The sequence below is a fragment of the Hyposmocoma kahamanoa genome, unplaced genomic scaffold, assembly GCF_003589595.1.
Source record: "Hyposmocoma kahamanoa isolate Upper Pololo Valley unplaced genomic scaffold, ASM358959v1 98263, whole genome shotgun sequence".
Lineage (NCBI taxonomy): Eukaryota > Metazoa > Arthropoda > Insecta > Lepidoptera > Cosmopterigidae > Hyposmocoma > Hyposmocoma kahamanoa.
Window position 1 is genome coordinate 844,081 of NW_020655550.1, and position 15,647 is coordinate 859,727.

The 15,647-nt window shown below is 32.3% G+C and overlaps 1 protein-coding gene across 3 annotated transcripts; it reads left to right on the plus strand.

Annotated features, from left to right (window-relative positions):
* Positions 1 to 1,071: 1,071 nt before the first annotated feature.
* On the plus strand, positions 1,072 to 15,215 carry LOC113238789 (vesicle-associated membrane protein 2-like). 3 transcript variants are annotated; one of them, XR_003311129.1, is made up of 7 exons: positions 1,072 to 1,187; positions 5,330 to 5,480; positions 5,932 to 6,010; positions 6,559 to 6,638; positions 7,816 to 7,867; positions 10,551 to 10,664; positions 13,180 to 15,215. XR_003311129.1 is itself a non-coding variant. In XM_026475623.1 (7 exons), coding segments are annotated over exons 1-6 (444 nt in total). In that variant the 5' UTR covers positions 1,072 to 1,185; the 3' UTR covers positions 10,660 to 10,664; positions 13,180 to 15,214. The 3 variants fall into 3 exon arrangements, 2 of the variants coding, with proteins under 2 accessions (XP_026331408.1, XP_026331409.1); XM_026475623.1 differs by having other exon boundaries at positions 10,580 to 10,664; positions 13,180 to 15,214; XM_026475624.1 differs by lacking the exon at positions 10,551 to 10,664 and having other exon boundaries at positions 13,180 to 15,214.
* The last annotated feature ends 432 nt before the right edge of the window (positions 15,216 to 15,647 follow it).

Here is a 15,647-nt window from a genome sequence, read left to right on the forward strand (position 1 = left end):
AATTCACTGGTAATTGATTATTTACACATCCTTTTTATTAAACCAAACTGTTAAGGTTTATTTTGTAGCACTAATCCTAAAAATTTATTTTTGTAACTCTATAAAATTGTTTGAGTTAATCTATAAATGTCGTATGAACAGTCAACATTTTTTGTGCCAATCCTATTAAGTACCAAATTTCTTTTTTGGCCAATATCGAGATCAGTGGAAAAAGAGGGGGTGAGCCGTGGGACAGAATAGGCTCGCAATAATAGTTTGGTGACAGGATTTCTTATTCTATTTTAAGGGGATTTATGTATTTTTAATGGTTATGTATAAGCCCATTTTACATTTGATTGCATTACAATCTAGTCTAGTCTTGGTCGTTATCTAAACAGCAACCAAATTTTTTTAAATTAAGTTTGAATTTTTAAATTTTATAAAATTTTAAATAAAGCCATTTTTGTAATTTTACGAGGCAAGCAATTTTTTTCTTTTGTGTCGAAAAGCAGTTTATACGACAATTAGGTTAGCTCGAAATGTTATTACAACTCAGTAAGTTTTATTTTAAGCCACTCTAAATGTTGTCCATGTTGCATTTCGACACAAAATCTCGTTCCCTGTAAAATTACAAAATTAACACTTAAAAGTATAATGCTTCTCAGGTATGGAACTATTCTGTTATAGACAAACAATATTATAAAATGCTACATAAATAATTATCTTTCTATTCGACTTTATCCCAAGCTATTTATTTACAAGATATTAAATAATGTGATTATTTATATGTTATACATAATTTATGTAACTTATGCGCCATTTTTAATATAAATATAATAAAAATAATTGCATTCATATTCAAAAACCTACAACGGTTCTCCAGTGAAGAGTAACATCTTGATATTATAATAACGCATAGCAAATAAAATGCTACATTTTACATTTCATACGTTCGATTCTAAATATGTTACATTTTATCAAAACGAATTTCAAACACGCTGAAAACAATTTGCTTCGAAGCCTCCACTTTTCTGAAACAAAGAGGGAAAGCTACCGCAAAAGTTCGGTCCAAGCTTTGTGTTCGAGAGCTTACTGCGGCCGGTTTCATTCGTATTTTGACGCAGTGGGCTTCGCTCAAATAGAAGCCCCAAAACACTTGGAAAAAAAAGTGTATCATAATTCGTAACTGTGTGACGGAAAGAAGAAATGTAAGTGTATTTATCTTTCCGCGACCGTTTACTTTTTTATTTAAAAAAAATCTTACCTTTGTATTTACTAAGCGCTATAATATATTTAAATGTGATGTTTGAGGATTATTTTAAAATTATACATAGAAAAGTTAAATATCCTAGCGAATCAAGTACAGCATTGCGAAGTTAAATAATTAGAAAAAATGTTTTGCAAGTAATTAACACTTATTTTAATATTAACAAAAACATTATTAGGCAACTACGAAATAAACGTATATTCGTCGTTCAATATACGAGCAGTAATATAGTTTTACTGTAAAATTAATTAATACATAATAATATTAATTTAACTTTTTCATTGCGATTCCACTTTCAATTACAGTCCCTTTTTTATAACTAATATCTTTCATATAATATTAATGTATAATCCATTCCTTATATATATATTATAATTAAATAGTCTCTTTTTTTTAAATAGTCTTTTTTGTTTATGATTACAATGCACATAGATACGGCTTCAACATGCTATTCGCAGGTAATATCACCACCCCCTACATTGAACGTTGACGTCATCTGGCTAGATTCCAACTCCCTATCGACCCACTTGGACTATTCCCCGTCATTATTATTTTCCATAGCATTAAACTTTTTCACATTGCAACCATTAGCTACACAGCAATATTAAATGAACCTACATAGATGCCTATAGATTCGAGTTAATAGTTGTCGTTGCTATTATAAGTGTGCAGTGGGAGAATGATCTCTTAGCATAGTACAAAATTTAACGTAGCAGTCTGGATTTCATTTGCATTTTAAAAATGCATATCCTGAACAACATTTTAAAGTACGTACATTTTAAAAATCCACACAAATGAGAACTCGAATATTTTTCATTTTTTAAGCAAACCGATAAGAAGAAACAAAGAAACAAAAATTCCGACAAAAATATTTCTGTTAAAAATTTAACAACATTGGAAAAAAAGAATATTTTGAATACTTCTCGAAAACGGTGCACAAAATATATTGCGTTTTCCAACTGGACGGTAAAAGTCACAAGCTATTATTTATTCTTTTCAAATATTTAGATTGCTTCGTTCGCTGTACGTCAGGCGTCCGAACGAATTCCAGTAAAATGCTATCATTGGAAATAAACAAGAGAGTTCAGAGTTGATTCAATTTTCCAACCGACAAACAGTTGTTTTGTTATTTTCATTTTTATCATCTGCTCTGTTTAAGATATAAATTACTCTAACTTTGAAAAGTTAATGAAAGATAACAACGGTCACTTATTATACAGGCTGACAACCTGCAATATGACCCACGCCATAAACAATGACATATTGACAAAATGAATTCGATATCAGTAATATCCTACCCTTCTATGATCTTAAAGTAGCCAGTCAAGTTTACCTCTGGTCTTTAACTAGTTTTACCCATACTGCCAGGGCAGGCGCTGGACTAGGGATTAACAATAGAGCACCTCATTACGACAATGCTTGTCAAAAAACAAGTCCAAAATGCAGTCGAAGTACAAGTAGAGTTCGGCGCTATTTCTTTACTCGTTCCAATGTGGTATTACGATATTACGATGTTTTACGATTACGCGGTACATAATAACAATACCACTACAACTCTATAAGAGATAAGTTTAAAGAGATTCACATTCTTACACTAGCGTCACAGTACATTTATGAAAATGTTATAATAACAAAAATATTAACTTTTTTATAAAAATAGTGACAGACATAACATTGATACGAGGAATAAAAATGAACTAGCTGTTTTTGACACTCGTCTTCATAAAGTCTCAAATTCATTTAAGGGGCAATGTATACGCTTCTGTAATAAGATCCTGATTGATGTTCAAAATTTGCCATTTACGGGGTTTAAAATGATTGTAAAACAAAAACGTTTTAATAAAGGTTATTTAAACTTAAATTTAAATTTAAATTATATTATACAACTTCTGCGTACTTGGACGACAAAAATCCGTGGTAGTGACCCGTTTAGCTCTTTCAGGTATTCTCGATCTAAGATGTTTAAATTAAATATTGTGATGATAAACGTATTCTAATGTATATTTAGAAAGAGCAACCTCTAGAGTTTCTTACTCATTTTTCTCAGGGCAATCTGTTGAATGAATGAGCAGTAGAGTTTAATTAGTAAGACGATTTCAAATGTAATTTGATTACCTAAGAAATAAACAATATTTGACTTTGACTTTGACTCTGCATCTTCTGTGCACTCTATAGTATTAAAGAGTTTTAAAACTCTTTAATATTAATAGTGTAGAGTGCACCAATACACCAATAATAGTAAAGTTTCATGATTAAGTTACGTTTATGTTGATACTGCCAATACAATTTCTCTTACTCAGCCACGTGGGTCTCCCCACGTGGCAGAGTAAGAGAAATTGTACCTAATTGTATAAGAGAAACTGTAACTTAACAATTCCTAGTAAACCTAGTCCTGCGGCCTATCTTCGCAATATTATCTTCCAATGCCATTACAAAAACATGAAACAACATTTAATATTAAGTAATTGAGATTTTAAATTATTATTAGCTTATGAATTCGGTGCATTTCACTAAAATAATTAGTATATTTCGACTGTTATAAACCATATACTAGAAGAAGCCGTGGTAGCCTAATGGTTTGACCTACTACCTCTCAAGCAGAGGGTCGTGGATTCGAATTCGGGCTCGCATCTCTGAGTTTCTCGGAATTATGTGCGAAATTGAATTTGAAATTTATCATGAGCTTTTCGATGAAGAAAAACATCGTGAGGATACCTGCAGTGCAGGTATGTACGTCGAAGAAGGTTCACAACCCGCATTGGGCCAGGGTGGCGAACTATGGCCTAAACCCTCGTCTGAGAGAAGAGCAATGGGAAGTGTAAAAGGGTTGACGATGAAATATACTAGAACGGTTGCATCAAATAATTAAAACTAAAAGCTGTGCGAAAGTATGTGAACAAAAATAGCATATGACCAAAAATATAATAGCTCAAGAGATAATTTAACACTTAAGTCTTGTAATTTGAATTGCAATAAATAACTACACGAATTAAAAGTTTACGTTTCATATTTTATCCACTCGACACTATTGCAATCCTTATAAGACAATAATTTGTTCGTGGTAGTAAAGCTTTATCGTGAATTTTAAACTTTGCGCAGTTCATTTTAGTTATATTTTTTAAATAGTTACTCGTATCATGCCGGTTAACGACTTCGGAATCTAAATCCTTTTGAGCCCTTAATGAGAAAACACTTGTTCGTATACGGCATCACACTGTGGGGTAACTCAACTGAGTCGAATAGGGTTTTTTTTTATTCTTCAAAAACGTGCACTAAGAACTATAGTAGGTATAAAATAAGATCAGTCCTGCAGAAACCTTTAAAAAAAATACCATATAATGACGACGTACTCATAATACATTTATGATAATAGTTTATGCGCGTCAAAACTTGAGCACTTATGAGCGACGTGCAGGCGGAGGCCGAGAGTTGCGAAACGCGGGAAAACTAAAATCCATTGCCCACGGTGCGTATCGAACTCGCAATGAGAAATCCGCGGGTAATAGGTCCCCGATTCTACGAACATCTACGCACAAACCTGAAAAGTGTTACAAACGACGAAACGTTTAATACCCGACTAAAACTCCTTATATTGGATAATGAATTCTTCAGTGTTGATGAGTTTCTTTTGAAATAATTGTAATTTTGTTTTAATTGTCTTTTTTGTAATTAAACAAGCAGTAGTTATACTACTTTATTTTATATTCATTATTATTGTTTGCGTTGGTGACGTTCATTATTATCCCTTGACATTATATTTTTAATTGTAATATTGTGACATTGATAATATGAAATATTTGATTCTATTCTATTCTGTTCTACATATAGTGTCGATGGCACATTACAATGCTTGCCATCGTGGTGAAAGGATAATATAAAGTAATTTTCATACCATCTTCAGTTCAGATATTTAATTTCAAAACTAAATAATGTCTAAACTACAGACTGAATGGTGCTCAGCGAAACTTTCTGTTAATATCTCATCTGATCCGTAGTGGTTTCAGTAGCACTTGTAATTTATTTTAATCTTTTAGAGAATACTGGGTATATTCTTCTCAATATAATAGGTCATAATATTGTTAGGGCGGCTGAAGGTACTGGTGGTCCTCCGCCCGGAATGCAGCCCCAGGAGCCGGAGGTGGGGCCCGATGGGGAAATCATCGGAGGGCCGCGCACAATGCAGCAGATTGCGGCTCAGAGACGATTGCAGCAACAACAGGCGCAAGTTGAAGAGGTTAACATTACAATATTCTGTATTTTCTTTTAATCCCGCCTTTAAATCAGCTTTAAATCACAAAGATCGGAGGAGCACCCGTCACCTTGAGACATAAATTGACAAATCCCATGTGCCATTTCATCTGCACCCTCACCCTTCAAAACCCGAACGCAGCAATGGTCACACTACTGGCGGCAGAAATAGGTAAGGTGGCAGCTTTCCTGGATGATCTTTCATAAGGAGCTTTACTGCTACTACGAGAAAATAAGTTTGAAAATAAATAAAAATAAGTTTATTTAACGGTTTTAAAATTTTTTAATAACATTTAATAAAATAATGCTACTTTCTTTTACCCTAAAATGAATCCACATCTACTCCTCTAAAAGCAAATGATTTCTTAGCAACGATTTGGCTCTCGTATAACGTCTCGTATATTTAGTAAAGATAATATTGTTTGGACGACTTTCAGGTGGTTGATATTATGAAGGCAAACGTTGAGAAAGTCATTGATAGAGACGTGAAACTCTCGGAACTGGATGACAGAGCAGGTATAAAATATTATACAATAAACGATTAGCACTAATTACAGATTTCTTACCACGATATGATTTCTTTTTATTTTCCTGATATTTCGGAATTGTTACATGCTCCATGGTCACGGGTTGACTGGCCAGCGGCAGATGACAGCTTTAAGAACAGACATATCTCTACCCTCTTTCGCTGTTGACGACTACCCTCATCTCATTACTTGTGGCGTTAACCCGTGACCATGAAGCGTGTAACCATTCTGTCATGCCGTCTCTTTTGTTCTAGGAATCAATTTATGCAAAAATCCCTTCGATTCTCCCTCTGAGTCACCGAACAAAATTCTAACACACCCTCCATAACGTTTATGAAATTGAGACTGTAGTCTCACAAGCCATTCATTAAGAAAAAAAAAAGAAAAATAACCGTTCCGTAATATCGGAAAAACAAAAAGAAATTATAACGTGGTTAGAAACCTGTCCTAAAATCTACATTATACAATATTTGGAAATATTATTGAAAAGTTTTCTCTTAATATTTAGCCTGAATATTGTTTCATTATTCCTTACAGATGCACTGCAACAAGGGGCATCGCAGTTCGAGCAACAAGCAAAGAGTTTAAAGAACAAGTTCTGGCTACAAAATCTTAAGGTAAACTTTTGTATTTCTATAAGATTAAGGTTAAAATTGTCGCGCCTTATACAGAAGAGACATGAACCATGTTACAATGACACTAGAAACGTCATGATACAATAGTTATTTGTAATGCAACGCTGCAAAGTTGTTCTTGCGAGTTCTTGTATTGAAACCAGAGCAAGCGAAGGATTCTAAGGGTCATATTCTAGAACTCTACTTAATGCTCAAGTCAGGACTTGAGCATGATTCAAAGCACTAGAAATCATACTCAATTCCTTGCCATTAGGGTCGTATTTCCAGTGCTTGAAATCATACTCAAGTCTGCTCAAATCCTGACTTGAGCATTGAGTACAGTTCTGGAATACGATCCTAAGATTGAACCATGAGTGAAGCGAGTAGTTCAAAAATAGAATCTTGAGCGTAGCGAGGATTTCAAGCCACGACATGTAAAACAACTTTGCTGCCGAGCGAAACACACAACATTTTACCTCACTATAGTGAGGAAAATGGTAGATAAAAGAAAAACAGGTGAACGAAAAGAAATCAGTTTTATTAATTTATACATCAAAAATTAGTTATCGTTGTCAATTTAATATCAACAATATTAAGAATAAAAGTATTAAAAGCTAGGTAATAAAATATACAAGTAAGGTAAAAAAGACAATAAGAGCTTAACTACTAGAAAGTAAAACTAGGATTTTTAAACTATATGAATAAAATTGGGTCCCCGCGTCAAGGTGCCCAAGAAGCTGGCAGCATTCCCCCTTTGTATTGCTATGCTATGCGTTGGGCAAGGTAATAGCCGGCCCTTGGGTTTCCCAGACAGTATATTTTTTTTTTCGATATAATTTTGTACAGATGAAGGGCACTGGGACCCCACGGGCCAAGGGTTTCGACTCCAAAGGCTGTAAATGGGTAGTCGAAGAATCCTGGTGCTTATTATTATTATAGAATATACATAATAATGTACCTACGACAAATCGCGTAGTTCAACGTGTCATTATGTTTTTTTTTCATCGAAAGAAAATGTTCGAATTTCAAAAACTCGTTTGCGCACAGATTTGTAATGAGAAATAAAATCTTTGCGTGCTAGTGAGGTGAAAAACATTTTTACAGGATTTCAGTTTCTTCTCTATAAGTAGCAATTTTTTTTTAGAGACAATAAATAAATAAATGAATGTAAACGTTACAGATGATGATAATAATGGGTGTGATTGGAATCGTTATAATAGGACTGCTGTTTGGTAAGTCATAGCATTTAATGTTGTGTAAAATTTATGTTGTCGTGTTACTGGTGCTTAGATGATATTTGAATAGTGTGTGTTCGATGTACGTGTTTACGAAAGTTGATACTTGTTGTAAGGGAAATTCTTCATTTTAAAAACTATTTGAATATATTCCATAAACTAGTGTAAAACATAGACCTTATTTCGTAATGGTATAAAACAACAAGTCTCGATTTTATATAAATGTGCATAAAGTGCAACTATAATCTCGGTAGATTGCATTCGCGAATGTATCCCTTCGATGTCTGTATCCACACCCACACCGATGTCTTCTTACCATGCCTATCCCTAGTAGCAGGATGATCCAACATAGGAGCTAAATAAATATGTGCATGAGGTCCTAATTTATAGCTTACAAAGTTTTGAGGTCATGTCAGGAAATGAAACCAATCTATTTTACTACAGAAACCAAAAAACCCCCAAAAAAAAAACTATCTAAACTCGATACAAGACCTCGACACAACCTTGTTTTTTTTGAGATTTCAGAAGGGTTGCAAAAACATAGTAAAAATAGTTTTTTTTAGTATTCCCCTAAAAGGATGTCGTTAATAAGGAACTTGTGTATATATGCCAATACCTTTGTACGTTTAGGAAACATAATAAGTTTCATTGGGCTCATCGAGTCCTATTTTATGACTGTCTTAGCTTTTACCTTTTTATTGTATCTATTATAATTTATCATACACACTGCAGATATATCGTGTTCATAAATTTTTGAGATAAACTGTGACTTTAAAAGAATCATGAAAATCGGTTCACAAATACCGAAGTTATTGCGTATCATACATACAAAAAAAAAACAGTCGAATTGAAAACCTCCTCCTTTTTTTGAAGTCGATTAATAATAAGATTATACTGGCACCTGTTTCATTCTTTTTTCAATATTTGGAATGTCTGTGTTACAAACGACACTGGCAATATACCAAGCCAAAACGGAGAAAGTAAAAGTCATTCAGGGTGCCAATCCTAAAAAGTCACTTTTTAATGACTCAAAAGACTCCTTAACTTCATATAATGTACTTTTTTAAATATGCTAAATAGATCTATATCACATGTACTGAAGTACTGTAGGTCTTTAGCGTTTTCATTACGGAAACTAGAACATGGTTCTCGTTAACTAAATAAAAAGATACGTAACGTTTTATTTATTGCTATATAATATAATAGTTTCCCTAAATCATTCTCAATGCTACACATAAGTCACGTAGTTTGTCTCAAACAACTTACCTATTTATTTCTTCACACTGTTTTTATAAAAATCTAATTATCTCGAAAGTGACATTTTGTGGGTTGGTTCTAGTTATCATAACTATGTCCAATATTTCTCGTGATGGAGGGAACAAAACAGTTTTGTGCGACTGTAATTTCGCAATATATGGCAGGAAAGAAATCAATGTAGATTTTCCTTGACATAAAATGTTGTTAAAATGAACGTTTAAGAGCTTATAGGGACCTACCATAACCTTTTCAAAAACAATCTTATTTCAATGTAACCTTAAAGTACGCTTATTTTAATATTACTCATATTCGTACCATAACAAGCCCTTCAACCAAGTAATGTATTATTGCTAAAGCGATTGAAAGAACGAATGATCTCCATGAAATCTATTAAAATTACCTTGGTTTCAATTGTTTTCAATTATTCCGCATTTTCATGAAGAAAAATAAATCAAACAAGCAGAGCCTTGATAGTCACGTTGTGAATTCGGAACTATAGTCTAGTGTCAACTGTTAGTTTCGCCAAGGAACATATAGATGGTGCTGTCATAATTTTAGGAAATGAACATCGCGTATTTTTATTTAACGATAAATTATTTCCTATGTGCTACTAAATAAAAAATAAACAAAAATATTGAAGAGATATATTTAAATAAATAAGTTCAACTTAACTTTTAATCATTACAAATCAATATTAAGATAATAAAACTGAAAATAATATTGTTTCTATTACATCCATGTAACTATTTAAAGATTGCTAAATTTGACATAAGAGCAATATTACTTATAAAGTCGCGTCATGGTACGAACTGAGTGAATTAATAGTCACAAAGCTGCCAATAAAAAAATCATAGTTTTAACATTACAATAAGCTTACTTTAAGCGCCTTATGGTACGAAAAGTCAATGTAAGGTTAAACTAATATTGTTTTAAGAGGTTGCGGTAGGCCCTGAGGCGGTCATTGTGAGTAATAATTGCTGGTAGTTGTTTGTTAGTGTCTACTTAATATTACATGACAATTTTAAAACTATAACTTAATATCTTAAATATTTTTATAACTTTTACTTTGTCTCGAAACTTATGAACACACGAGGTTGTAATCTGCAATAAAGAGAAATTAAATTAAAGTCAGTAAATGTTTGCACAACGCAGACGCAAACTGTCGAAATCAAACACGCTGAAATTCAATTACACAAGTTGCACTAGCAAGGGAACTAATTGAGGTTCAATCGCTATGACTAATTTCATGTTACTTTGATCGACAAATCCACTTAACATGTGTTTAGAGGGATTTACCTAATACTGAACTTTGCCGTGGTACCTGTAAATTACCTCACCTTTGGAGCAATAATTGATCTCGGAAACGGCTATGGTGGTAGCTAGTTGCTTAGAGGCATTTGTTCTGCTTACGGCTGTTTTGCAGGTGATAACATTAAACAAATGTTTGGTTAGTTCGATACCGAGGCACACCAACTATGACTGGCGTATCGGCGATGGTGACAGTCAATAGCACCTTGCCACCTATTCATTAATAATTGTGAGTAACGGATTTTGTGTTTCACACTTCCTACTTCAGCTTTGCATTCTCAACGCTACAGTACGAAATTAGTGTAGTTTTTAATTTGAAGGTAAGTGCAATTTGATTCACTAGTAAAATAGTTTTTTCAGCAACGGATACGACTCTCGACGGTCGCTACGGCTTTCAGTTGTGCGGAATTCTTAGTGTAATTATACATTTCAACAGCTATTTTGCAGTTGGAATGCAGCTCACGTAGCCTATGATACTCGTATACCATTCATGTATAAAAAATAAGAATCTTTTGTACACACAATGTCGGAAATACTTTGTTTATGACTATACTAAACAGACTATTCTTTTACATATATACATACAATATTATTGCAATGGTATCTAAAGAACATTTTCAAAACTCTCTTCACATATTGTGAAATGAATTATTATGAAATTTGTATTTATTTACAAGATTATTCGCTTGTTGGACAAAGCTGCTGCTGCTGATAAACTTATCTTGAAGCTAGACTTGTATTTAATGACATTTTACCTATCGTCCCAATGCTGCTCAAAAATAATTTCATCCCATTAAAAATACGTACCATTCATAACATTAGTATGGATTGAAAATAAGTTGATCATAACACTGACATTCAAAGCACCACATTTTTATTAACTCGTTCCACGGAGCAGTAATTATCTTTAGAAGCCTTTACAGATACGATTACTCTTCAATTTATAAGGCCTTTTAATGTCATTTGACATCAAAAATAGCACGCACTGCTTACACAATATTTTGGTACCCATTTATATATTTTCACACTTACTTTAGTCAGGACAAACGCACACTCCACCCGCTGCAAGCGGTACAACTCGATGGCTTTCTAGAATAGTGGTCTGTCTCAAAATCAACAAATTCATCAGGAAGATGGTTTAGAAACAATGAAGCATATTTAAAAAACAGCATATCAAAGCCGACTAATCATACCCCGGCCAATGTTGTAACATTATATTTTAACCAATAAAAACTCCGTGTTTTTCTTATAATAAAAATTTGCATATTCTGGAACGCAGGTGTGTTATAAGATTAATATGAACAATTTTGGTTTGAGCCACTATTCTTGAAAAGCAGCGAACTGTTTAAACCTACTTACTATCTTCCAAATTGGAGCGAAATATACTTGTGTTTTAGCAATTAATAGTATTTCGTTATTTTACCTAAAGCCGGATGTTCACTTTACAAGCGCGCTCTGACCGAGTCTGTTGGTACGACTACTTGAACTCATTGAACTCAACTACATACATTCCGAATGCACTCCTAAACAACCTAGCTCGTACAAGCGCAGTCGACCTGTATGCGCTTGTAACGTGAAGACCCGGCTTTAGCAGCGCTTGGAGATGACCTTATAACAAAATATTATTAACTGATAAAGTATAGTTCGACTCTGCTGCGCTATTCATTGTATTTTAGTGTTGCGGCTTGAGAAGAATATGAATTCATATACAAGGTGGTATGTCACGGTCCGGTTTTCATACAAAATGTTTACACATACGTGTCTAAAATATCTTTTCTACTAAAATGCTGATATGGTTATAATAAATCGTACCCTCGGTAATTAAGCCACACAAATGATCATACGTCAAATGTGCTTTTATTACACGAAAGCCATAAAAATAATGCGAACCACATGACACAAATTATGTATATATGAAATTTTAGAACTATTTGGACATAAAAAGTTAAGTCAATTTCGTTCGTAGAAACTTGATACATCTACTGAAAAGTTATCATTTTGCAGACATGGCCTTATTGCACAAGGAGTGAGAAATCCTTATTATACGTAATATAAAAAAATAATAATTCTAAGCCCAAGAAATGCTTTTTGAGGGCTTAATTATCATCACTAACGTAAAAAGTACAAGCGTATGTATTACTATATTAAATATTATTATTATTAATATCAAGTTTGCGACAATACATACATATGTAACAAATATGGGAAATGAAACTATTTCGTCGAATTTAAACCGCAAATATTGTTGTTTGTTAAAACAAACCAAAGTTTCGACCTCTTTACAGATCCCATGGTCACGGCAGACTGATATAACCACGGGACCATGGTTTGTTTGAAAAAACAAATATACGCGATTAAGATTTGAAAAAATAGTTTCATTTCCTATATATTATTAGTTTATTAGTATTCAAAGTGCATGAGCAACTAGCACAAAAACAAAACAGTTCATCAAATATCTAATTTGTTCACTTTATCTTTAAAAGTAACAACGAAATGTTTTGACGCTCATGCGCAAAAGCTTTTATATGAAAATAGGTTCGTGTACGCAATTTTTTTAATAACAGATTATGCTTTTTGATTCATGCAATCCACAGCGGCGTATCAAGTTACAGTGGTTTTATTGAAAGTCAGTGCATGACATCATCGCGCTACCACGGTGGTCAGCGGTGTGTGTGAGAGGATTCTCAGAAGTAAATTGAATTCTATTGTATATATTTATAAAGTTATTCATTCGTAATTTTCAGGAAAATATATGTAATAACTTCTTCATGACATCCGCTGGATTCCACTTCAGATGTGAAGATAATAGCTGCATTAATCCCTCTACACGCGCTACTACTATAGGTATATTGAGTTATAATTGTATCTATCACTTATATGTATATAATAGAAAACTATAAATACTAAGAATCTTTAAAGCATAACGCGTGTAAAATAGAACAAAGTAGATCCTTACCTAAAACCTTCGTAAAATATGCCTTAATAAGATTAAAAGCTTGAAAGGAAACTAGTCAAACTGTTTGAATTAATAAACTTGATTTTGAAATTTGTGTGTAAGTCAAGAAAATTTCTTAATAATAAATAATACAATATGGTTATTATAATTATAGACCTAATACCTAAAGGGAAATTTGTAGAAAATTTAAAATTCCCTGCTTTTTATTGTAATACATAAATAGAGAGAATACTTGACACGACTAGCTCAGCTATGTCTATTAGTTTGCGTGCCTTTTTAAAATACTATTTATAAATACTCTCATATTGACGATTTTAATTGTCATTTAATGGTGCATAACCAATATCTATTATAATGTCTCTACTGTATCATAGTACTACTAAAATTTGTTTACTAATTGGACTAATTCTGTCCTTATATTAACCAGGTAGAAAGCGCACTTGCCGTTTGGAACCGCAGCGGCAGTGAGGTGTAGAATAAACTGTATTTGCACTGTGCCGCTATGGAAGATAATTCGAACTTCAAACTTGAATATAATTTATTTATTTATTTAAATTTAACTTAAATAATATCAAACTCCAATAAATATGAGTGAATCTTTAATAAAACGTAACACGTACAATGTCTTGTCGCTGTTGTGACGAATGGCAATTGTGTTTTAAAGTTTACTAAATCTTTCAAATTGTATTATAAAATGGCATATTACCATACTTAGATATGCTCATACTTAGATAGGTATATAATCAACGAGCTCTTCCTATTGTAGTGGAATCTGTCTGATAGATAAAGATAATATTAAAATAGTTATTATTGAAGTAGTAAGTTAACGTTTCCGTTCTCTTAGTTTTCGATTGCATTATTCCAACGTTAATTTGAATATGCGCTAGCAACACCAAATTACAGTAGAAGTATACCATTATAACATGTGGAATTGACTAAGGTTCAATAGTTATATAAGTATTTAGTATTATTATTCGTCGTATATCAACCAACTCGCAGAGTAACGAAAAAGTAAAGTTGTCACAAATTTACAAATCAATCTTGTGCTTTTCATAAACTTAAATATGAAATTAAAAACTAAAATTGTGTTGTTCAACTTCTGCAGCTTTATAGAAAGGCAATATTTTTAATCTTGTCACATTAATATAGTTGCAAAATTGCGCACAATTCAAGTACTCTATTTCTCAGCTCATATTTTACAATCTTACGCTAAATTTGTCGTTACGTTTATTTGTTATGAGAGTCAATTATTTGCTGTATAGTTACTAAACCAATTTATCAGAGCTTTAATATTTTACTTAGTATTTAGTGTTAATTGACATGCGAATTACTGCTTTAATTTATAAATAACAATGCTAATTATTAATTGTGCCGTAATAATTCTTGTGTTTAACGAAAAGGTAAAGAAGGAATTATTCGTACTTACATTTTTTATGGACGATCAAAGTATTTTTCACTACACTAGTATTTAATTGATAAAACCATATGTTCCAGAACTTAAAATTAAAACTCAGACAAAAATATTAATTTTACAACATTTCAGACAAAATTTATTTTAAAATGATTGTTATCAATTAATATGACACCAAAGACAACCAAATGTATTCAATTCGTGAGAAAAAGATTAGAAATAACGCGCTAAGAATCGTAAATGATGAAAGAAGTACTCAAAAGTGATAATTTAAGTAGATAATTTATAAAAAGACGAAGGAATGGAGAAGTATGACAACAAACTTATTGTAAATGTTCAATTTTGAGAAAAGTATCGATACTATCAACACTGAATGCTGTTTCCATCTCAAGTTGTGCTAAAGAATTTTATAGAAAATTTTATAAAAATTGTAAGTACAGATAAGTTACTGAATATGGTGCCATTGACAATACTAATTATTCTTTTTATAATAACAGAAATTAATGGGTGTGATAATGGAAGTGAGATTCGGAAGTGAAATTTAGGAATTAAATTCATTTTACTATTTAAGTCGATATTTTGCCGGTAGCTTTATCCTTAGTTAGAAATTTATAAAATTGAGAACAATAATTTATAAAATTTTAATAAAAATAAATGTTCGGTGTACCTTACTAAAATCTTATCTAGTATATAGTATCCAAAATTTCTTGTGAATTAATTGGACATATATCAATGTCTAAAAAATATTAGTCCCCGAGATAAATGACTTCAATAGAGTCAAACTAATTCTATGATTATAGAGCGGGGATCGAACAGAAATATGGCACGATTTTTTTATAACTAGA